The following is a 24,151-nucleotide window of genomic DNA, read 5'->3' on the forward strand; positions in this document are numbered from 1 at the left end:
AATTTTTGAAGTCCGGCTTATGGTTCGGCTGCGGGTTTTCCCGTGTTTTCCTTTGTATTGTGATAATTGTATGGTCTCGGGTTTTTAAAGGCATATTGTTGGGTTCCTATAATACTAGTGATTACCCCATTACTATTGTAGTTATACCCCTTATTTATATTGTTGTGCCCCCATTACCCCCATATTGTTATTAATGTGCCCATAGAATCCCTCTATTGTTATTTTTGTGGCTTTATATTATTATTGTTAGGTCGGCTGGATTATATTGTGACTCCATAGACTCCTATATATAGAAAGGAGGTTTTGTCATTTGAATCATCCAAGAATTGTTCATTTATGTAATGTAAAGGAGGTTGCCCCCTCGAAGAGGCTGAATTCTAAGGCGTTGATCTATCTTTTCTTGAGCTGGTTTCATAACACATATGGCCAAAGCGGAGCAAGAGGAGACGTGGACCATCGGAGCTAAAACAGGGGACATTTTTGTTAAAATAACAGCACTGCACCTTAGGGCTAACAACACCAACTAGAAATTATTCTCCTAATTGTTAATTTAATTTAACAATTTATTTTCACATACAAACAACGAATAATTATCTATTGCAATTTTCACCATAAAAATACTGCGGAAAATAAAATACTGGAAATTGAAAAATTCTAGTGCACACAAAAATTTAACATTGTTGTTTTTGGACAATTGTCCCCGGAAAAACCCAACTTGGCAAAACTAGTGCAACAGATAAGGGTTTTATTATTATTCTTCAACAACAATTATGAGTACAATAATTTAGATGCTTTATTGGCGTCTAATTTGAGGAAAAGTACTGGAAAAATTGTTGTGAGAATTTTCCCTCATCCCATAGCTAATTTCTACCCACGAAATTGCCTCCCAAGCTACACACAGATCCTTTTGCATCAACCTCTGCGTAGTGCTTGCGCAGAACCTTTGGGAATTTCGGCCTACCTCTCACTATCTCTCCTAGAACTGGAATGCTTCCTCTTGAAATGTTGTTGACCTCTTTTACTACCTGCTACTCACCCTTTGGCTCTATCTTCTCTGTTGAGTCTCTTCTACTAAGAAAATCGAACTGCCTGGGCAACTGTGTATCTGCACTGGTGTATTCTCCATCACCACATTGATCCCTTCTTATATCTTCCTGTTCAGACTCCAATGGTCAAGATTAAATCATAATCGATGGCTCAGATCATTTCTGGATCGATCCATGTGAGTTTCCTGAGAATTCTCACCTTGACTTAATTAATTCTAATTAATTAACCAGTTTTCCTAAGTTTAGACATAGGAAACATTAAAAAAATGGTTAATAATCTAATTAAGCCATCTCTGGGTGGAATTTGCAGAAACGACTTTTGGGTTTTGGAGATCTCATGTATTCTAGCATCTATACCAAATTTCATGGCTAGAACAAATCCGATGCTACAAAAACTAACATTCTCCTCATTAGAGACCAATTTGTCTAATGCTTGCATATAAGTAGCCTGAACGTCTATATCTTGGTGTGGTTTTCTCGTCATCTCACCACCAAATTCTAGTGCTAAAACATAATGTAAGCACATATACCAAGGCATGTAGTGGAATATTTAGCTTTTTCCACTGTTTTCCCACTTGTATATATGGAGATGATTATACCAGTTCACATCTCTAGGCTGAACAATGTCTTTAGTCTTCCCTAGCATGTTGTCCATCTGCACATACACCTCCTCAATGACTAGTCAATCTAAATCAGCAAAATGAATCATGTTATGAATTGGCTTGGAGAATTGTAAAACACAGGGTTATAGGGGAGTGCCCCCCCTCGCCCTCGCTCCTAATTCGCGCTCGTGGCAAAAAAAAAACGCTCCCTAGTTTTTCAGGAGCTTTTAGTCTTTTTTGCAGTGATATTCCAAATGCAATTTTTTTTCAAAGAAACAAATAAGTTTTGAGTGGGGTAGCCTATTGATCAAGCCTATGGTCCTAATATTGATATGCGATTCATGGTAATGTTAAATTCTTAAAGTAAAAGTGACATTCTCCTTAATCTTCATTTTCATCCTTTTACTTAAATTGAAGATCAAGGAGAATACCACTTTTACTTAAATTTTTAACATTACCATGAAATGACTTAGGATGTTTGGGAGTGGTTCTGACCTCATTGGATTTCATATGGAGAAAGTAGAATTTTAGATTTCATTCAAAATCTAGCAGACTTATCAGTGTTTCAGGTTTTCAAGGTTGGGGGGATTGCAATGTTTCCATTGGATTTTGTCATGTATTAAGGTATGGAACTCGTATTTAATCAAGAGCACCAATCCCTCTATGTACCTTGATGTTAGTGACATTGGTTGTTGAACTCCTCTATCATGAGCCTCCTAAAAATGTACGCATCTCTCAAACAAAATCTTGACTTGACATGCTATGCTTTTTCTATCTTATGTTAATGCTTAGAGGGTGATATTAATGACAAAGATCCCTATACAGATCTAGTGGTAATGACAAAGATACCTCTAGATATTAATGCTTAGAGGGTGATATTAATGACAAAGATCCTGATTTTCCAACAAGACTAAAAAATTAGACATTTCTCGTGGCGGCAAGTGGCCCAAGCATTAGCAATAGATAATATATTTTCTTGCCTTTTCTAGTTTCTAGTAGTTTTTATAACTGTTGACTCTTTGATATTTATTATGATACTTTTTGTAAACAATATATGACAATTTAAGTTTGAAGTTTGAAGTTGGCAATTACAACTCATTAGTAATGAATTATGAATATGATGTTTCGTGAAAGTTGAAAGTTGTTTCATTTCATTTCATTTTATAACATTTCATTTCATTTTAGATATTATTTGTTGTAATGGTTACACTTAGCTTACAAGTACAACTTTGGTGATCAATGATGATAAATGTTATATATTGAATTTTGAAAGATTGAAACTTTAAGATTGATGAATCATGAGACTCAATATGTTGTATGTTACTATGTTACTAACTTGTGGACGTGGCTGATGAAGATTATAACTTCTAGATGATTGTTGTTATATGGTTCAATCTATGTTTTTTTATATCTAATTCATCATTCTACATGCTTTTGTTGACATATATACATCAATATATATATATATATATATATATAAAACGCTCTCGGAATCTCTCCCAAACCAGGAGCTTCTAAAAATGTCGCTCCTACTCCCAAGTAACCTTGGTAAAACATACCTACCTTGTGACCAAAAATAATTATGAAGAATAGTCACCTTCACTACATTAGCACCATATCTATCAGTGATCAAGTCATTCCAATCATCACTCATCACCATAGCACCCAAATCTTGTTTCACCCTCAATTGGGAGCATCCAGGTAACACACTGCATGCTTCAGGAGTGTCCCAGGGAGCACTACATTCCCCACGGTGGAAGAGAGCATGTGTCCAATTATTGGCAGTGTGCTCCTTGGATGCTTCTGCTTGGAGTGTGGTTCCTCAGTGGGAACGACCCCTGGGAGGATGCTCCCAGTAACACTGTTATTGGGGATGTGGGGGACATCCCATGGTGTTCCCCCATCCTAGGTACAAAGAAATGCTAGGGATGCATCCTTAATGCCACACTAGTTATAACTTTATGGCTTTATTCTTGATTATAGCTAGACTGGCTATACGATTATCATTAGCTTGTTGATTGTAAGAAATCCTTTAACAAAAATCCTTAGCATTCATGACCTCCTTTTAAGACTTTGTATTCCTGTCACTGGCAGAACATTACAAATGGAAAATTGTTAACATTCATATTGATCCTACTTCACAAGCTTTTCTTTATTGGTGTGAGCTGTTCGAAGGCCATTCATATATAGGGAGGAGTGGACTATTGATTCCATGTAACTCCCCACCTTCTGCTTAGAGTTTCACTAATACCATTGAACTTTTGTAGAAGAGCAGGCTACTGTTGTTTGCTTTTAGGAATATAATTTGGCATTTTCAAGGACTATTCTTGTTTTAAGAGGGTTTTATCTTTCCTCTTTTAATTTCTTTATACGAGTTTCTGAGGGTAAAAGAAACACATTATAAGTGATGAAGGTTAAAGGGAAGCTATTTTGACATGCATTTTATATTTCTTGGATATTTCCTGCAGAAAGATCGAACTTCTGGTGTTCTACAATTTGGATGTTTTGCTGATTTGTATAGCAAGCATACTTATCATTTTATGGAGCGCTATAGCAGCTTTGAGCATATCGTGAGCTTCAGGTCATTGCCAGAGCATACGGAGTTCATTAATGATGTATGTATTACTTATATTCTGCAGTGAGAACGAAATGTTATTGTTTTGGTGTTGGCAATGGTAGAATCCTGATTAAGTTACAACCACAGGAATGTGGAGCAGTTGTCCACATATAGGCACTTCAGATCATGTTATGTTCATTATGTTGTCCCTTGCAAACCTTGCTGTATAATTACTAGTTTTTTAAAAGCAATTCAAGACAGTTTATTGGGTCAAGATAAAGAGATAATTGTAGGAAGCAATAATCATAACCATGTGCATGCAGGTGAGGCCTCTATTGACCCAACCAATAGGACTTGCAGTTTATGAATATGAGAATGGTCAAATTGGTCATATGAGGACTCCAATGGGTGAGCTACAGCTTCTGTTATTGTTTTTGAATATGAGTATTATACTTTTCTGCCTGGCTCTCAGACTTTTTGAAATAGTTTTGGTGAAACACCAAGTCATATATTATTCAATAAATGATTGTACATGGTTAGGAGTGAGGACACAGGAGATGCAGAGAATTACTTCCCTTCCATGCCCAGGCAAGGAGAACAGACATCTATGATTGATCATCTAGATCGACACATATAATGTATTTTATAAGTAAACAAGAATCCATGAAACAACAAACATTTGTCTTTACAAAAATCTCTTCTACTACCATCAAAAATCACTCTGCAAGCCACCCACTTTCAATGCTTTGGGTATCTTTAGAGGTCATGCTATCTTCAGTATACTGGGAAAAGAGGTTTCAAAATATCTGAAAGATCTTATTCCATAGATTTATTGCAAACTTACATTCTCAAAATATGTGCTTAATATTCTCCCTTTTCCCATATTGGGCACATCTTTTAGTTTATTTTCCCAAGTTTCTGTATGCTAGCCAAACCATGGAATAGAGGTGAGCCCCGAAATTTGAATGGGCATAGACTAATCAATAGACTTGATTTTATGAATTCATTTAGCTTCTACATCTCAACCTACATTCGATGTTATGCTCTTAGCCTGCAAAATGATACCCAAATACAGAAAATGCGAAGAAAAGATACCCAGAACACAGAATAGCAATGATTTTATTATTCAGAGAGTAATGTTCACTTGCCTCTTCGAGGGGGCAACCACCAATAGAGCAGAGCTCGATTACAAAATAAGACACGATGCTCCTCGCAGGGAGTCTCTATCCTTTATATATGCACTCATACATGCAATACCACGGGCCAATACCATGGGTTTTATTAATACCATCTATCTAATACTACGGCCCATTTGCAACTAACTGTGGTTCCGTCATTAATTGCGGATTAACCACTTACAATTATTAATATGGGCTTTATTGACTCTTGACTATGACGTGATCGCATTACATAAATAAGGGGGTTAGGGTGGGACCCTAACATGCCCTCCCCCTTAAGACTAGCCTTGTCCTCAAGGCTGAAGCTGCAGAAACTGCTGAAGAATAGTGGTTGGTTCCCAAGTTGCATCTTCCGGAGAGGTGTCTTTCCATTTGACGAGGACTTCCTTAATCATGCGGCCGCGTAGTTGCTTGTCTCGTGTGTCTAGGACCTGTTCGGGTTGAAGCCAGATGGACCCTTCTTCGTCCAATTCAGGTAGACTGGTCTGAATTCTGCAATTGTTCCCAATCACTTTCTTGAGGCATGAGACATGGAAAACTGGATAGATTTTTGTAGTAGGTGGCAAGGCCAACTTGTAAGCCACTTCTCCAATGCGCTGAAGTACTTGATATGGTCCGTAGAATTTGGGAGATAGTTTCTGACACCCCTTGTCTTTGAGTGATGTTTGCTTATATGGTTGTAGCCGTAAAAAGACTTGATCCCCTTCTTAAAATTGGCGCTCTGAGCGATGCTGGTCTACCTGTTGCTTCATGCGGTTCTGAGCTTGATGAAGATTCTCTCGAAGATGGGCGAGCATGGTTGCGCGGTGTTGTAGGAGTTGATCCACTGCTTGTGCTTTTGAGCACCCCTTGAGATACGAAGTAGGTGAAGGTGGGAGTTGACCATATACTGCTTCATAGGGAGTCATTTTGGTGGTGGCATGATAGTTGGTGTTATACCACCATTCAGCCAGAGGTAACCACTGTACCCAAAGGTGTTGCTTTTCTGAAGTGAAACACCTAAGGTAGGTTTCTAGACATTTGTTGACGGCTTCAGTTTGACCATCTGTTTGCGGATGATAGGAAGTATTGAGTTTTAGTTGAGTGCCTTGTATCCTGAAGAGTTCCTGCCAAAAATTACTGGTGAAGATCGGGTCGCGGTCGGACACAATAGAAGTGGGCATGCCGTGCAATTTGAAGATCTGATCCATGAAAGATTGAGCGACCAAAGTTGGCGTAAACGGGTGGGGTAGGGCACAGAAATGAGCATACTTCGACAGTCGGTCCACAACCACCATGATGACTGACTTGTTCCCTGACTTTGGAAGACCTGTAATGAAATCCATAGAAACCTCCGTCCAAATTGATGCCGGAATGGGCAATGGTTGTAATGTGCCTGGTGTGTTGACGGTTTCCCCTTTGTGACGTTGACAGACATCGCATTCTGCTACGAAAGTAAGGATGTCCTTTTTCATGCCTGTCCAAAAAAATGATCTTTTGGTGCGAGCATACGTCTTCTGGAAGCTCGAATGTCCTGCAATGGGAGATGAGTGCAATTCTGCCAAAATGCGACTTTTGAGGGTGGATGTTGGTGATATTACGACTTTGTCCTTGTAGCGAAGAATATCATCCTGCCACGAGTAGCCCTTGGTGGAATTTGGATCTACCTGCAATTGAGAAATGAGTTGGGAGAGCCCGGGGTGTGAAAACCATTCCCTGCAAGCCTCTTCAATCCATTTTGGAATGGGGAGGGAAATTGCTAGCAGAGTACTTTCCTCCTCAAATTGGCGAGATAATGCATCTGCTACACTATTGTCTTTCCCTTTCTTGTAAATGATATCATAATCATATCCCAGCATTTTGGCGAGCCATTTATTTTGTTGTGGGGAGGATAGGCGTTGCTCCAAAAAATATTTAAGACTGTGATGATCTGTGCAGATTTGGAAACGTCGCCCCAATAAGTAAGGTCGTCAGGTCTCGATTGCATGTAAGATGGCCATCATTTCCTTCTCGTAGGTAGATTGGCCCAGATTCCTCCCACTTAGTTGTTGGCTTGTGAAGGCCAACGGTCGCCCTTCCTGCATTAAGACCGCCCCAATACCTGTACCCGAAGCATCACATTCAATGACAAAAGATTTGGTGAAGTCAGGTAGTGCTAAGACTGGAGTGGAACACATGGCATTTTTTAGAGCTGTAAAGGCCTGTTGTGCTTCCTCATTCCAGAAGAATGAATTTTTCTTTAGGAGTTGGGTGAGGGGCTTCGCTATGCGACCATAGTTGCGGACAAATTTACGATAATAGCCTGTGAGACCCAAAAATCCTCTCAAGCTCTTCAAGGTCTTAGGTTGAGGCCATTCCTGCATTGCCTGGATCTTTTTGGGGTCCACCTTGACACCTTCACGCCCCACAATGTGGCCCAAATACTCTACTTCTGCCATGCGAAACGAACACTTGGACCTCTTGACAAATAAATTATGCTTGCGGAGCAGTTGCAAGAGTAGATCTACATGCTGAAGATGTGCGGCCCAAGTGCAACTATAGATGAGGATGTCATTGAAGAAGACAAGGACAAATTTCCTGAGATATGGTTTGAGAATGTGGTTCATAAGGCTCTGAAAAGTAGAGGGGGCATTACAAAGGCCAAATGGCATGACCAGGAATTCATAATGGCCTTCATGAATTCTGAAAGCAGTCTTGGGAATGTCGACTTCTTTCATGCGAATTTGGTGGTAGCCTGAGCGAAGATCCAACTTAGTGAAGAATTGAGCCCCATTGAGTTCATCCAGCAAATCATCAACCACCGGGATGGGAAATTTATCTTTGACTGTCAACTTATTGAGGGCCCTCAAGTCGGGACACATCCGCCACTCCCCATCTTTCTTGAGCACCATGACCACTGGGGATGAATAAGGACTAATGTTGGGACGAATGACACCTACTTCCAAAAGTTCCTTGATGATTTTTTCTATTTCATTCTTTTGGGTGAACGGATATCTGTATGGGTGCACATTTGGGGGTTGGGCCCCTGGAACCAAGGTGATGCTATGATCATGCTCCCCTCGCGAGGGTGGAAGCTCATGAGGCTTGTCAAAGACCGGCAGATGGTAATTTAAAATCTGTTGCATCTCAGGATGAATTGGCAGAGGCGGTTTCTACTGCCTGGATGGCATTAAATTGAGCTACAACTCCATGATTGCCCTTTTTTAACAATTTTTCCATCCTATGCGAGTTGATGATAAAGGGGGCTCCCGCCTGGAGTCCACAGTGGGTATGTGTGTAGTTGTTCTGCTTAAAACTCATATATAACTCCAGGAAATCCATTGTGATTGGCCCAAGAGTGCGGAGCCATTCAGCGCCGAGGACAATGTCGCAACCCCCCATGTGGATGGCAAACATGTGGGTTTTCAACTGATAATCCCCCATTTGAAGTTTGACTATTTCACAGCGGCCTTCACATTTCATTGTGCCTCCATCCGCAATTTGAACTTGGAAGTTAGAAACTGCTCGTACAAAACAATGCACTACTTCTGCGACTTTTTGATGGATGAAATTATGTGTACTTCCACTATCAATCAAGACTACTACTGGGCGATGTTTAATAAAACCTCTGATTTTGAGAGTTTGAGGCGAAGAAATTCCTGCCAAAGCATGCAACGAAATAACTAGTTCGTCAGAGACATTGTCCTTTTGGTTGTCTTCTTCTAGCGGCTCATGTTCCTCCAGTGGTGGATCTTCCTCTGTTGAGCTGTAGTCAGTGGCATCAATTTGAAAAAATTTGGGCTCCTTGCATTTATGACCTGGGGAGTATTTTTCATCACAGTAGTAACATAGGCCTTGCTTTCTTCTTTCGGCCATTTCTGCAAGTGACACCTTTTGGACCTTAAGTGTTTGAGTCGTGTTGTGAGCCTGTGGGGGGCGACCTTTAGCGGAGAAATTTGGGCGAATGTATTGGGCTGCTAATGCACGTTCTATGTTACGAGCTACCTTGCAAGCCTCCGTCCATGTGGGAGGGTGGTGTAGTAGGACTTGGGCTTTGATAGCTATTTTAAGACCGCTGATAAAACATTCCGTGTAGAACACATCTGAGAGACCCCAAGTGCGGAAGGCTAAAGCTTCAAAAGCTGTAATATATTCATCCACTGTACCAGTCTGTCGGAGCTTAGTAAGACGACCCAAAAAAGATGATTCCTGGTCAAAGCGGTCTTGAAGAGCTTTGGTGAATTTGGTCCAAGTCCTAAAAGGTCCAATGCAACGTTGATGCCATTGCCACCTTTCATTGTCCAAGTACATGCTCCCCAACATAAGCTGAGTCTCATCATCGAAGATGTGATTCAGTTTGAAATACTGCTCCATTTGTGCTATCCATGCCGACGGGTGAGAACCATCAAATTTATGCATATCCAACTTGGGAGGTCGCTGACTGGGTTGTTGGTGGGTGTGCCAGACGTGAGGAGAGTGGCTAGACTCACCCTCATTGTGTTCATTGCCATTATACACCTCCTCGTGGGCTTGCTCCTTGCCCTTCAGGACTATTTTCTCGACCATGCTACATAGTCCGGTAAGCTGAATGTGGAGGTTTTGCACTAATTCTTCAAGTTTGTCCATCCTTTCATTGGCCATCGCTTGAGCTCTAGTTTCTACCATACACCAACCTGATTTTTTTGAAAATTGGGACCGCCTAAAAAAATTTTCACTAAGAAGTGAATGGTACCACCGTGCTCAGCTCGTCGTCCTGATTCTGATGGGCTAGATCACCAATAAGCGCCCTGAAAGATCTCAGACTCCTTATCAATACTGCAGTGGCCAAATCCTCAAAATGTCAATGCGGCCAAAAGTCCTGCGAAAATTATACCCCGATATAGGAACCCTTCACAATGACTCCGATCTGGTGGATCTGAGAGATCTGAATGGCGGATTTGATAGCTCTGGGCGGTGGAACAGACTGCTTCTACGGATCTGATGGATCTAATAGATCGGAATGGCTGATCTGCGAACTCGAGACTGTGGGACTGATGTCTGCTGCTGCTGCACCCCTTTGCACAAGCGGATCTAGAAGAGATGATGTGTGATCCCCCGATAGAAAAGGGAACTATGGTCTTGAGGAGTGTCAGGTGCTATAGATCGCAATATACATAAGGGTCTGGCAGTAGTACTCGGCCCAATGTTTCAGGGCTCTAACTAAGGAGGATCGACCGTACCCTTAGCTGTACAACCCGACTACCCTATCATACGGGCGAGTAATCTCTCCGAGTGCTGTTCTCGGTGTACTGTAGCCGCAAGACGGCCGACGGTTTATCTATGGTGAGGTTTCAAGGGAGCCTAGGGGGCTTCCGATATACCCAGAGGGTACTTGGAAGACAGTCCGTGCGCGGTTCTGTCTAATGCGCTACTACTCGAAGGGGTACCCACAGGGGTTACAAGGGAGTCCAACAGACGTGACCACCTCTTGTATTTCCTGCTTGCATGCCTCCCCAAATCCGCAGGTTTATGTGCTAAACGACAGATCCCGTAGTTTAAAGACGTCGGAACACGTCTCTAGCCAAAAAAAAAAATTGCTAAGAAATGGAGATCCCACCGGCCCTGGAAAGTGCTCTGATACCACTTGTTATGCTCTTAACCTGCAAAATGATACCCAAATACAGAAAATGCGAAGAAAAGATATCCAGAACACAGAATAGCAATGATTTTATTATTCAGAGAGTAATGTTCACTTGCCTCTTCGAGGGGGCAACCTCCAATAGAGCAGAGCTCGATTACAAAATAAGACACGATGCTCCTCGCAGGGAGTCTCTATCCTTTATATATGACTCATACATGCAATACCACGGGCCAATACCGTGGGTTTTATTAATACCATCTATCTAATACTACGGCCCATTTGCAACTAACTGTGGTTCTGTCATTAATTGCGAATTAACCACTTACAATTATTAATATGGGCTTTATTGACTCTTGACTATGACGTGATCCCATTACATAAATAAGGGGATTAGGGTGGGACCCTAACATTCGAAAATAAGCTTGTCAAACTGGCTGATTTTCAGCCTGATCCAATATACATAGAATGGATGTCATTATGGTAAATTGATAGATTATCGCGGCATACCTAATCTCAGTTAGAAGGGTTCTTCTCTAGAAATGGTTGCTTTAAATCTCTTCTTGAATTGATAATCTTGATGAAGTTCTAATGGACTTATTTGTGTTTTATATGTCAAAATCATCAAGGTCACCACCTTTGCCACTGCTCTTTCCTCCAGCCTCCCCCTCCTTGACCATATCCATTCCAAGATCTGCATGTGGGTGTGGAGAATAACCCCTCAGGAGGATCAGCATTATCAAAAAGTGACTGACTTTAGCGCAGTTGATTAAGATCCAAGCTGGCTAATGCCAACCTAGTTTCGTTGTCCAAAACCATATCATCAGGAAATACAGCCCACATCTTTGTCTCTCTTCAACCACTCCTCCCTCATCTTGTCAATAAGATGGAGGTTGGAGTGCACATACACCATTGTCTCTATATTGCACTACTCAAGCCTGCTCTTCCTCAAAACATGCAAATTCTTGTATATGCTCCAATTCCTCTTGCAAGAAGAGGAAGTAACCTGAGAGAGGGACCTCATGTCTAACTGCTTTAGAATAGTGTATGGTACCCCATGAGTTCCCTATCAAGTAGACAAGGCTTCATAATCCCCTCTATCTCCAAGAATATAGTCTCTAAATCTCCCAGTGTAAGTGGAAAACTCTATGAAGCCCTTCTCCACCTCATTAAGGGATGCTTTTTCATGGAGACTCAACTATCTTGGACACATTGGGACACTACCAGGGAATGTTTCGGACACACATTTGACACGTCCTGTTCTAGGACACATGTCAAACACATCTGATACGTGCCCTAGATTGTCACATGCCTGACATGCAGGATACAGACACACAGGCCCTGGTGGACGTGTCCTGTTTCTTAGGATATTACTGTTTAACTCAACTTATTTCATATATGTGAGGGAACTGCCAAAGATGTTACAAGTTGGCCTATTTTGTTCTTTTTCTTTTGAGAAAATTTCCAGTTATTTTGTTTTTCCCTATTCTTGAAATCGGTTCAGTTTTTATTTTTAACAGAAAATAGTTCTGATTCTATTATCAGTATTAACTTCATGATCAATATGCAATAGCAATATACTATAGGCATGAGAAATTGTGGTGAATTTATTGGACACATGATCCTCAGTTTATCAGAAAAATAACCATCGATGAAGCGAAGGTAAAATTGAGTAGGTTCTCAGTTGTAATTTTAACTGTCTTATATTTTCATTCAGGGCCTAAGGGTGAAGGTGGATTGGATGATGCAACTGGTCAAGCTGGAATAGGAGGTGGCGTTAGCCACAAACAGCAGTCTAAAACTATCCAGGATACAGAAATCCGTGAGAAAAAAGACAAAGGTGCTTGGAGTTTACAAAAGGCTCTTCAGAAGATGAGAGCTGCAAAAACAGGGGAATCCGATAATACTGTTAAAAGTAAAAAATGATAAATCCGAAAATTAAAACATGTTAACCATATTTAGTCAGAATTAGAAATGAAAAATATGAATTTTACAATATATATGTTTTTTTGTACGACGAAGGATTACTCAAGGATTTTTCATTTTTGGTCTTGCCTATTTTGATTCCAACTGTAGGGACCAAATACACTCTAGGAATAGGCTTTGATTTCATATACGACTTCGAAGCTGATTTTTAACTTTTCGCGGCAGATTTAGGAATTCATCCAGAATTGGTCTGTATTTGTATTACGAATGTCAAACTTTTCAAAGCATTTAGACCTCCTAAGGGTTACCTAAATTAAAGAATAAAGAATAAATTAATTTAGAGGATTGTTGTTCTTATCATATTGCTAGGGTAGCAGTTTAGTGTCGTAAATACCTTGAGCTCATGCAGGCACAGCTAAATGCAACACTACCTTCTACTTGTAATAATCTAGCAAGGAGTGTTTTACCGCCTTACAGCAATAGGTCCTATAGAGCTCCTCACTCATGGAACATGTAATTTAACTTTGAATGAAAATGAATGCAAGTGCTTAGATCTAATATTTTTGCATTAAAATAAATTTGAAAATTCAATTGTGTTATGGCTTCCATTTGTAATATAGATTAGGAAGGAGAACCTTACCAGCTCATTCTCACACCAATAGTTCACCATCTAGATCTCCCCATTCATGGAACATATCTAACTCTGAATGTAAGTGACTAATCTAATTTTTGACATTAAAATAAATGTTAAAAATTCAACTGTCATGAATTATGCTAGTTTAGTGTAGAAGGTGGTAACCACCTCCCACTTGCTCATACTTCTCTTGTTCATTAGTGTTAGAATATAAGGCTTACATGTGTAATAAAATCACCTTAGTGTTTCATGTTGCAAAAGTGAGAGTTTTGGTTATTATTAGCGTTTAGGGTTTTGGAAAATAGAACATCCCAAACTCTTTATAAAAGAGGCGAATCTAATTGTAACCATGTGAAGTCTTTCCTTTAGTATAATAATGTTATTTTGTGTATCTTTATCTCAACCCTATTTAGGGTTTCAACATTCATTTATCTAACTCATCTTCAAAACATGGTATGAGAGCAGGTTCATTATTAGATATCATTTTTAGAATTAACTAACTGCGTAGAGACAGTCATTAAACTATGACCATATCCATGAGTGTTAGTCACAATTGACCAAATATCTAATGATTTTGAATAATCGACATAGCACTCATTACATTAGGTGATGCTAATAGAGGTGAAAAAGTGGAATTGATACTTGCAAAATAAATCACACAACATTAATCATTACCTCCAAGGTTTGCACTTGGTAACACGACTTCCCGAGAGGTCACCCATCCTAAGATTCCTCTGGCTTAAGCGCACTTAACTGTGGAGTTTTCCCCACACTGAAGTCCACTTAACTTGCTACCCTATACCATATGAACTATTCAATTAGATTCTAGAGTTTCCTTCACTCCTTTCATTTAAGCATGGGGCTTTTTTAGTGCGACATATTATATATGATTTTTGGGATTAACTAACTGCGTAGAATAAGTTATTAAACTATGACCATATCCATGAGTGTTAGTCTCAACTGACAAAATTTCTCATGATTTTGATAGTCCATATAGCACTCATTAGATAGGGTGATGCTCACAGGGGTGAAGAAGTGGGATTGATATTGGCAAAATAAATCACACAACATCAATCATTACCTTCAAGGTTGTTGGAAATGTAACTAGTTTCGGTCTTCATAATTAATATTTTACTCATTTCAATATGTATCTTATGTAACAAACAAAAGAAAAAAATAAAAATGTATTATTTTAAAGCATGGGTTTCATGCTTTTTATTGATGGTCTTCTAGATAAAAGCATGTTCTTCATGCTTCTAGGGTTCGTTAGGTCATAGGATTTATTGTCACGAGTCAAGAGAGCCAACATGAAGTTTATAAGACTTTTCTAAGCAAAATATGTATTGTAAAATAATTTATTTTTGAGTCTAGAAAGTCTTGGAAGCCTCCTAGCACAAGTTGGCCCTGGCAGAGACAAGGCGGCCTAGAGAGGGTTTTTTCAACCTCTTGGAAAGGCTATATATAGAGACATCTTTGACCTCATTTGACACGCATCACCAACAAGTTTGATTTGCAATAGAAGGACGAAGAAAGAAGATCGAAAGACAAGGAATCAAGGAGAAAACCCTAACAAAGAATGAAGACAATTTCTTGGGAATTTTCTCTCTCACGTGCGAGTTTCTGAAGCAGTTGTAGGGGTCCAAATTTTTGAAGTAACTGTAGGTCTGAAATTTTGTTGCAAGGGGGCTGAAATTTTGAGTTTGGTGCAGTTCTAGAAGGGTTTGTCTTTGGTTGATTTGGTTTGATTTTGACCTAATTGGAAGGTCTTTTTGGAGGGATGACTTGGTGCTGGAAGGAGAACTTGGTCTAGGGTTTGGGTCTTTGTTGTCTCATTTGAAGCAGATTCTATAAGAAGAGAAGACATTTTCTGGGTTTTCCCCTTGGAGGGGTTTTTCCCTTAGCTTGGAGCCTAATTTTTGTGTCCATTGTCTTTTCTACTTTGATCTTGATATTTGTTTGATGAAAAGATCTAATTAAGAAACACAAAAAGATAAATAAAGTTCACAAGCAAGTATTAAGGAAAAAGGAAACTCTGAATTAACAGTTGCCACATTACATTTACCAACATGGTATCAGAGCTAAGGTGAATAAGAGAAGGAAAATGGAAGGATCATCTTATGGACAAAAGAAGGGTTTGCTGAGGAGAATCATTTGTAAAAAACTACATCAAGCCCTCATCAAAGGAAAGCTTGAAGAGGAAGATTACAAGAAGGGTGTTGATCTCTTTTAGGAGGAGATATATTCAAAGCCTCATTGGAAGACATCTTTGAAGCATCAAAGGATTCTTGGAAGTTGTTGCTAATGTTATCCTAGAAGATATCTTTCTAGGATATCATTGAAATCTCATTAAAGATCTTGAAAGCCTCAAGATAGTTGGAGACATCATCAAAGAAGAGAAGACTCTTGGTTGACAAGTATCATATTGTTGCTTTATGTTTGAATCTAAAGGTCATATGGGTTCTTTCTGCAAGGAAAGAAATAAGCTCATTGGCTTAGCAAATTTCCTAGCATGGAAGAAAATGATTGACCTGGCACTTGCAGAACATGAAGTAATGGAATATGTCCTCAGTGAAATTACTAAACCTAGCAAAGAAAAGACTCAAGAGCTAGAAAAATACAAGAAAGGGGAAGTAAAGGCACAAAGGATCATTGTTGAATCCATTAAGGATCATCTAGTTCCCTTTGTTGCTAATTTGAAGACTTCTAAGGCTATGTATGACAAGCTAGTGAATTTTTACTCTATAAGTACATTGGGACAAAAGATGTCTTTGAGGAATAAGCTATATAAAATGAAGAAGTCAAAGGATGAGGACATGGCCTCCTTTCTTACGAAGATTTCTCAAATAAGAGATCAGTTGCAGGGGCTTGAGGAAACAATTTTTTATTCTGAAATGACCATATGTGCACTAAATGCTTTGCCACCAAAATGGAGTATTTTTGCAATGAGCATCTACTCTAAGAAAGACTTTACTCCTTTTGATAAGTTGTGGGCTCAATGCATCCTGGAAGAGACTAGGATCAATGAAAAGGATGACATCGAATCAAATAAGCAGTCTCAAGCCTTCATTGCGAGGACCAAGACGTTGAAGAAGGGAAAGTTTGGGAAGTCTAAGAAGAAGCAAGACATGTCCAAGGTTCAATGCTTTCGATGCAATGAATTTGGAAAACAAGAAAAGAAAGGAAAGAAGTGAAGCTCACATAGCCGAGGAGATGGGAGGACCTGAGAAGAAGCTGAAGAAAGAAGATGTCAAAGATCTTTACTATTGAAGAAGGCATCCTCCCTGTCAAGTTGTTTAGGAAGTTGGTATTTCCTTTAGAATAGCATGCATTGTTGTTTTCTCTAAAAGAATCTTGGTTTTGTAAATGTGTAGCATCATAGATAGAAGCATACGATAGTAGCATATTTAGAAGTCTACTTGATTGGTTTGCTTTGTAGGAATCATCTGGTCTTTCAAAATTTAGAAGATTGGACCATTTTGCATATTAGTGTTCATCCAAGCATTCTAACATAATGTTAGAGGTAGTCATTTTGCTAAAGTTGATCATCATGATCTTGTTAAAACCATCATCTTGGAAGGTTCTTGGAAGAAGCACTATGACAAGGATTAGTATACATTCCTTACAGCATGGAAACAATACTCTTAAGGGATGAAGGAATGTAATTGGTCATGTTGTAGGCTCATTGTAGGACATATAGCTAGATGATGAAATAAGAGCATAGAATTTCATATTGAAAGTAACTCTTGGATAAGATTCATATGTACAGAATCTTGGAATATGCTTGATATGATTATGTGATGTCTAAAAGAAGAATTTGACTTACTCAAGGATGGATAAAAAATTAAGACTTTCTCTAGCTTTTGTAGAATAATGATTAACATCCAGTATAATCTCCGCAAGAAAGTTCTAACTTGGTAATTAAGTTCGATCCTTGGGCACTCTGATGCATAAAGGAAGATGCATGTGGAGATGGACCATGAGGATGTTGATGCTTTGATGAAAAGGTCATCATGATGAGGTAAGTCTAATATTTTTATTATTGGTTATCTGGTTAACATATTGTTTTACTACTTGGAAGGATATTGCAGGAATATATGAAGGATGTTGGGACAAGCTCAACATATGATACCTAACAATTATGAAGTCAAGATGTCTTCATCTTGAGATTGAAAGGTAGCAGTACAAGAAGATAACCTAAGGTCAAAGTTCGTACAACAACAAGGAGATCACTTTCATTAGGAAGTTATGATCAACTTAAGTTTGAAAAGCCTCAATATAATGCCTTCATTGATGATGACAAGGCGAAAGTGATGTGCAAGATTGATGACATGAACCTTGTCACAAAGGAAAAATAGGGCTCCATGATACCAAGGAAGGAAGCAGACTTGATACGATGAGATGCAGAGGAAAGAGGGAGCCATGCAATTATGAAGAACAAGTAGTTGATTCTCTAATGAAGACAAGCCATGAGGCTTGTGGTGTTTGACTTCCCAAATTAAAAGGAAGTATGGAATCTTCTCTAGTTTTGAGAGGGAGTAAAGGAGTCTCCTTGAATAGGAGCAAGGATCTATTCTCTAATTAAAAAGAGAATAGAGATATCCTATTTGGTTGAGAGGGAGTGGTGTTGGACATCACATGTGCATTCTCTTCTCATGTGTCATGCACTTGAATAGGACTAATAACTGTAAGTTTAAGTGAAGGCCTTGAAGAGAGAATGGTGGGGGATTGGATAAGCATATGTGGTTTCCTTGAGGATAAAGCATCCAAGAAAGGAAAAGGGACCGACACTCTTTGAGGATAGGACAGGTGTCCAAGATAAGAGTGGTCGTAGAGGACCGATATTCTTTGAGGATTGGGAATCCAAGATAAAAATAGTCCTAAAAGGACATAACTTGTGAACATTTGGATAGGGTATATGCCTTGTAGAGGTAGTGCGGTATCACACATAAAGCCTCCCAACATAATGCTCTTGAATGAAAATGAGCTTGTCTAGTTTGGCCTCAAAGATAGCGTTGGTCATAATGATTATGCTTACAATTGGCTTATCAATCCGACTCTTCTTATGAAAACTCTTTAGTTTGAGAATGATGTTGTACTAGTTGTACAATTATGGATACCTCCCGAGTTAAGAGGGAGTGTTGGAAATGTAACTAGTTTCGGTCTTCATAATTAATATTGTACTCATTTCAATATGTATCTCATATAACAAAGAAAATAAAAAGTTATTATTTTAAAGCATGGGTTTCATGTTATTTATTGATGGTCTTTTAGATAAAAGCATGTTCTTCGTGCTTCTAGGGTTTGTTAGGTCATAAGATTTATTTTCATGAGTCAAGAGAGTCAACATCATGTTTATAAGGTCTAGAAAGTCCTGGAAGCCTCCTAGCACAAATCGACCCTGGTAGAGACTAGTTGGTCTCGAGAGGGGTTGTGCGACCTCTTGGAAAGGCTATATATATAGACATCTTCGACCTCATTTGGCACACATCACCAACAAGTTCAATCTGCAATAGAAGGACGAAGAAAAAGGAGTGAAATACAAGGAATTAAGGAGAAAAACCTAACAAAGAAAGAAGACGAGTTCTTAGGGATTTTCTCTCACACGTGCGAGTTTCTGGAGCAGCTGCAGGTGCCGAAATTTTTGAAGTAACTACAGGTTCGAAATTTTGTTGCAAGAGGGCCGAAATTTTGAGTTTGGTGTAGTTCTGGAAGGGTTGGTCTCTGGTTGATTTGGTTTGACTTTGACCTAATTGGAAGGTCTCTTTGGAGGGTTGACTTGGTGCTTGAAGGAGGACTTGTTCTAGGGTTTGGGTCTTTGTTGTCTCATTTGAAGCAAATTCTATAAGAAGATAAGAGATTTTTCTAGGTTTCCCCTTGCTTGGAGCCTAATTTTTGTATCCATTGTCTTTTCTATTTTGATCTTGATATTTGTTTGATGAAAAGATCTAATTAAGAAACACAAGAAGATAAATAAAGTTCACAAACAAGTATTAAGGAAAAAGGAAAATTTGAATTAATAGCTGCCACATTGCATTTTCCATTGCACCCGGTAACTAGGTCTTCCTAGGAGATCACCCATCCCAATACTTCTCTAGCTCAAGTGTGCTTAATTGTGGAGTTTTCCCCACAATGAAGCCCACTTAGCTTGCTACCCTTTTGCAAAACTTTAGCAAGTATTGTACCATATGAACTATTCAATTAGAGCTCCCTTCACTCTTTTCATTTAAGCATGGGGTTTTCATAGTGCAACATATTAGATGTCATTTTCAGGATTAATTGTATGTATAGAGTAAGTCATTAAACTATGACCATATCCATGAGTGTTGGTCTCAATTGGCATAAGATATCCATATCCATGTATTTTAGCTTAAGATATCCATCGATTGGGTAAAGAAGTTGTCATTTCAAGGAAGAAAGAAATCAAATGTTTGCTAACTGTTGATGTCAAAAGATATTGAATTATCATAAGAAGAATAGTTTTGAGCTGCTAGAGTGTAAGAGTCAATGGGTTGCGTATAGATGGAAGGGCCACTGTTTTAAAAAGGAGACGTCATACACAAGATGCTACTTGCCATACCTCTAGTCTTCATTTTAATTAACTACCCTGCAACCCGCAAAGAGAGTTATCTCTCTTAGAAGAAGAGAGCTTCTAGGATTGAAGCCACAACCACTCACAAAACCATATGGAATAGTATGCACAACCATTGAGGAAAATTTGTCATCCAACAAGATCATACAACTGCAAGACAACTTGTAGTACAAAAATAATTAAATTAGTGATTTTGTACAACCACCAATTCTAAGGTACATTCTAGAAAATGAAATCTCTTGTTAGTGTCCATAAGGGTTTACACAAATTTTGTTTCTTCCATTCCATGGAAGCCCCCATGTGTGTGTGTGTGTGTGTGTGTTTTAATTTCGACACTTGAAAGACAAAAATTCAGATGTCATTGATCAACAAAAACTTTGTGAGAATTAGTGAAAGGCACTGAACAATTACATATCGATTGGAATGGCAAAGCAAAGATGATAAATTTAAAGCCATTATTAGCCTTGCTCTCTCAAATTCAAAGTTAGATCATATAAATCTGGAAAAATCATCCAAGGAAATTTGGGATAATTTGTGTTCGTTGTTTCAAGCAAAAGCAATGAATACAATTTTTGTTTTCAAAAGTTACAATTATTTAGATTGAAGATCTTTGTTGAAACGACTATGTCTAACCACATAAGCATTTTGAGATCTCTCATCAAACATTTAGCAAAATTCAAAGCTGCAATGGAGGAAGAGGATGCCAACACAATCTTATTAAACAATATGCCTTTTAAATACAACATTTTTATTCTTAATCAGTCAATTGGCTTCACAAACTCTTTAAGATATGATTGATGCTTTCTTTAGCTAGAGAAACAAGAACCATTGTAACCATTATAGGTGGCGATTCTCAACTTGAAACTATATTCAAGCAACAATCACAACAGATGATTGGAAGACAAGTTGGGGGTAGAATGTTGTTATTGCAAGAAAATGGGTCTCACAACCTGGAACTATAGATTTCAAGCCTGTTAGATATCTAATTCTTGGATTAAAGTATTCTAAATATTCAAGTTAGGAGAAATATGAAGAATCATAGGTGACAAGGAACAATTATAGAACCGGAGAAATCAAAGAACCTTTGTATGTATACATATGTGGCTTTTTATACTTGTCTATCACAGGTTATATTGTAATCATTTTATAGTCAAATTGGTTTGAGTTTCAATTAGTTCTGAAAATTTTAAAAAGATTTCATAAAGTTTATTAGAGTTTTTGAAAAAAATAACTATTAAACTAAATATTTTGAAAATAAAAAATAATTTTTGAAATTTGAATTTCTATTTTCTTAATGACTAATTTTATGGAGTTATAAATAGAATTTGTCAAAAAAAAAACTTTCTTTTGAAAATAAAAATTAAAAAAATTATATATGGCACCAAGTTTAGTAATAGTATGCATATCAAATCTCAATATTTATGAAAAACAATACACACATCAAATGTCAATATTTATGAAAATTTCGTTCTTCATGAAAATAAAAATCTATATTCCACCAAGTGTCATAGTACACACATCAAATCTCAATATTGATTAAAATTTCATTTCTAAATGTGCACATCAAATCTCAATATTTATGAAAAATAATACACACATCAAATGTCAATATTTATGAAAATTTCGTTCTTCATGAGAATAAAAAATAAAATTCTATATTCCACCATGTGTCATAATAGTACACACATCAAATCTCAATATTGATTAAAATTTCATTCCTAAATGTGTCAAACTCATTTTTGACTTTTAATTAATGTATAACTTTTGAAAATAATTTACAAAGTTTATTCAGTTTTTTGAATTTTTTTTAACAATCAATTTTTATTTTATGATTTTTTTGTGGTTTAATATATATATTATGATATTTTTAATGTGAAATCACTTTATATATAAATTCTCTCACACACACATATATTATTGACATATATAATCTACTTAATATATAAAAAAAACATCTAAAATTATTATGTCACTACTTAAATAAAATGTTCCTAAATTATAATGAGAAATCTTTAACAAAATCTCTTTTAAGTTTTCCTACTAAGACTCTAATACTATTGCAACTACAAAAAAATAAAACAAAATCTAGCAAACACACTATGATATTCTATCATTTTCTACATCAATATAGGGATATTTTTGAAAATGCAAATCTTTAACAAAATCTCTTTTAAGTTTTCCTACTAAGACTCCAATACTATTGCAACAACTACAAAAAAATCCAACAAACACATTTATGATATTCTATCACTTCTTATATCAATATAGGGATATTTTTGAAAATGCAATCTAAGTTCTTCCTCTAAACTCTTGTTGCATTTGAGTCTTTAATAAATTGATTGCTAATTGGAATTGATATTATTGTCTCAATTTTACATTTATTGCCTATTTAATCTATTAATAATTTAAAGTCCCTCAATACTTACAAATATTTTTCTATTGTTTTTCATAAAAGTATAAAATGTCTAAAACTTACCTGTTCCTTTACTAACATATTTCAAAATAATATAATGTATTGATAAGAAAAAACAATGTCCTCTCCATTATAAATCTTTATACCTCTTTGGTATGCCCCTAAGTCACCATGTCTTTTTCATAATTAATTATGTACATTTAATATTATATATTGTTTTTCTTTCAAACATTGTTACCTACCCTTAATAGCTAGTTTGATTTTATGATATTACATGTTTTTCTTTCAAACATTTTTACCTACCTTTAATAGCTTGCTTGATTTTATGGGCAACTTGTGTAGGAGTCATATAAACCCTTGAAATATCAAGTTGTTAAATAATACAAGATAAATACTTATAAGCATTTGTAGATGCATTAGTTATTTAAAAATAGGGAGAGCAAACAAAAACCAATTGATGCCATTGGTTGTGGAATTTTTTGTTATAAATGATTTTAATGGAAAATAGAAATTTCATTGTTTTAACTAAACATTTTTGAATCTTAACTTTGTGAATTCAACTATAAAAATCTTCCTACTTAAAAACTCTAACAATTTTATTTGTTTTAATATTTTGAAGTAGAAACCTAAATTCAAAAGTTGAAATTTTTAAACCAGTGGAGTTATTTATGTATATCTTATTAGTGGAATTAGAGCATTGATATTTTTTTTATAAGTCCATGATCTTATTTTCTTCTTTCATTCTCCTTCACGTGGTGTTCTCTTCCAAGTAAACCAAACCTGTAGCACATTTAAGCTTAACCACGACTTGCTCCTAGACATCACAGGCCTCAGCCTGTTCAACCTTGGTCACATAATTATAAACGTGCCTGAATTGATTCATGCCAATGCTAACCCAAAACAAAAATGGAATATCTACCTCAATCCCTGTCTCACAAATAACAAGTTAAAGAATTTTGTTATGGAGAAGTTTCCTAAGTGTTATGGTAAAAGAGTTGGGTAGAAAGAAAAAGTACTATGTTGAGGAATTCAACTCCACTTGTGATCTCCAACAAGAAGAGTACATTGGATTTAGCATCTCGTGGAGAGTAAAGATTCTTATCGCTCAATTAAGAACTAAGTCACATCAAAGTCCATGTGAAAGACCATGGTGGAAAAGACCTAAAAAAATCTTGGGAAGAACAAGTTGTGATGCTTTTAGAGACAGTAGGCACAGTGATGACAATATGTTAATATGGATCCCATGGCATTGGCTTTGTCTTTTCAGTGAGGACACTCTTAGAAGATTGAGTCAGCTCCTCATCAATTTGAATAAAAAAAAATCTAAATTGCAAAATGTGGAAAATAAAATAAAAAAATTGGTGATCTCGTAGAACAAGCAACCCAGGTGTTCGACAGAATCGATCGAGTGCATAATCAAAACCCAACTTCCCACCAAGCTTGTGGGGGACCTCAAGTGAATAATTTATTTTTCCGAGGGTTTCACTGGTGTTGGCATAGCAAATCTTATAGGCGGGGAGATTAAGATGATTGTCTGGTTAAAGAAAAGGAAGCAAACCCTAAATCAGATTCGAGATCGACGACATATCTTTTGAGTATGACGGTTGCTGAGAGAAAGAACGTTCCTCTGA

At 37.4% G+C, this 24,151-nt stretch overlaps 1 protein-coding gene across 1 annotated transcript in view; it reads left to right on the forward strand.

Moving 5' to 3' along the window:
• LOC149187661 (uncharacterized) overlaps window positions 1-13,224 on the forward strand; it is a 182,354-nt gene extending 169,130 nt beyond the window's left edge. The window contains exons 2-4 of the mRNA XM_089411432.1: window positions 4,117-4,263; window positions 4,529-4,613; window positions 12,676-13,224. Coding sequence (XP_089267558.1) covers window positions 4,117-4,263; window positions 4,529-4,613; window positions 12,676-12,884 — 441 coding nt within the window. The 3' untranslated portion in view covers window positions 12,885-13,224. The remainder of the gene's footprint in view (window positions 1-4,116; window positions 4,264-4,528; window positions 4,614-12,675) is intronic.
• Window positions 13,225-24,151: the final 10,927 nt, after the last annotated feature.

Source organism: Pinus tabuliformis, chromosome 3_1 (genome assembly GCF_031772625.1).
Source record: "Pinus tabuliformis cultivar Carrire ecotype Pingquan chromosome 3_1, CPIR1, whole genome shotgun sequence".
Taxonomy (NCBI): Eukaryota; Viridiplantae; Streptophyta; class Pinopsida; order Pinales; family Pinaceae; genus Pinus; species Pinus tabuliformis.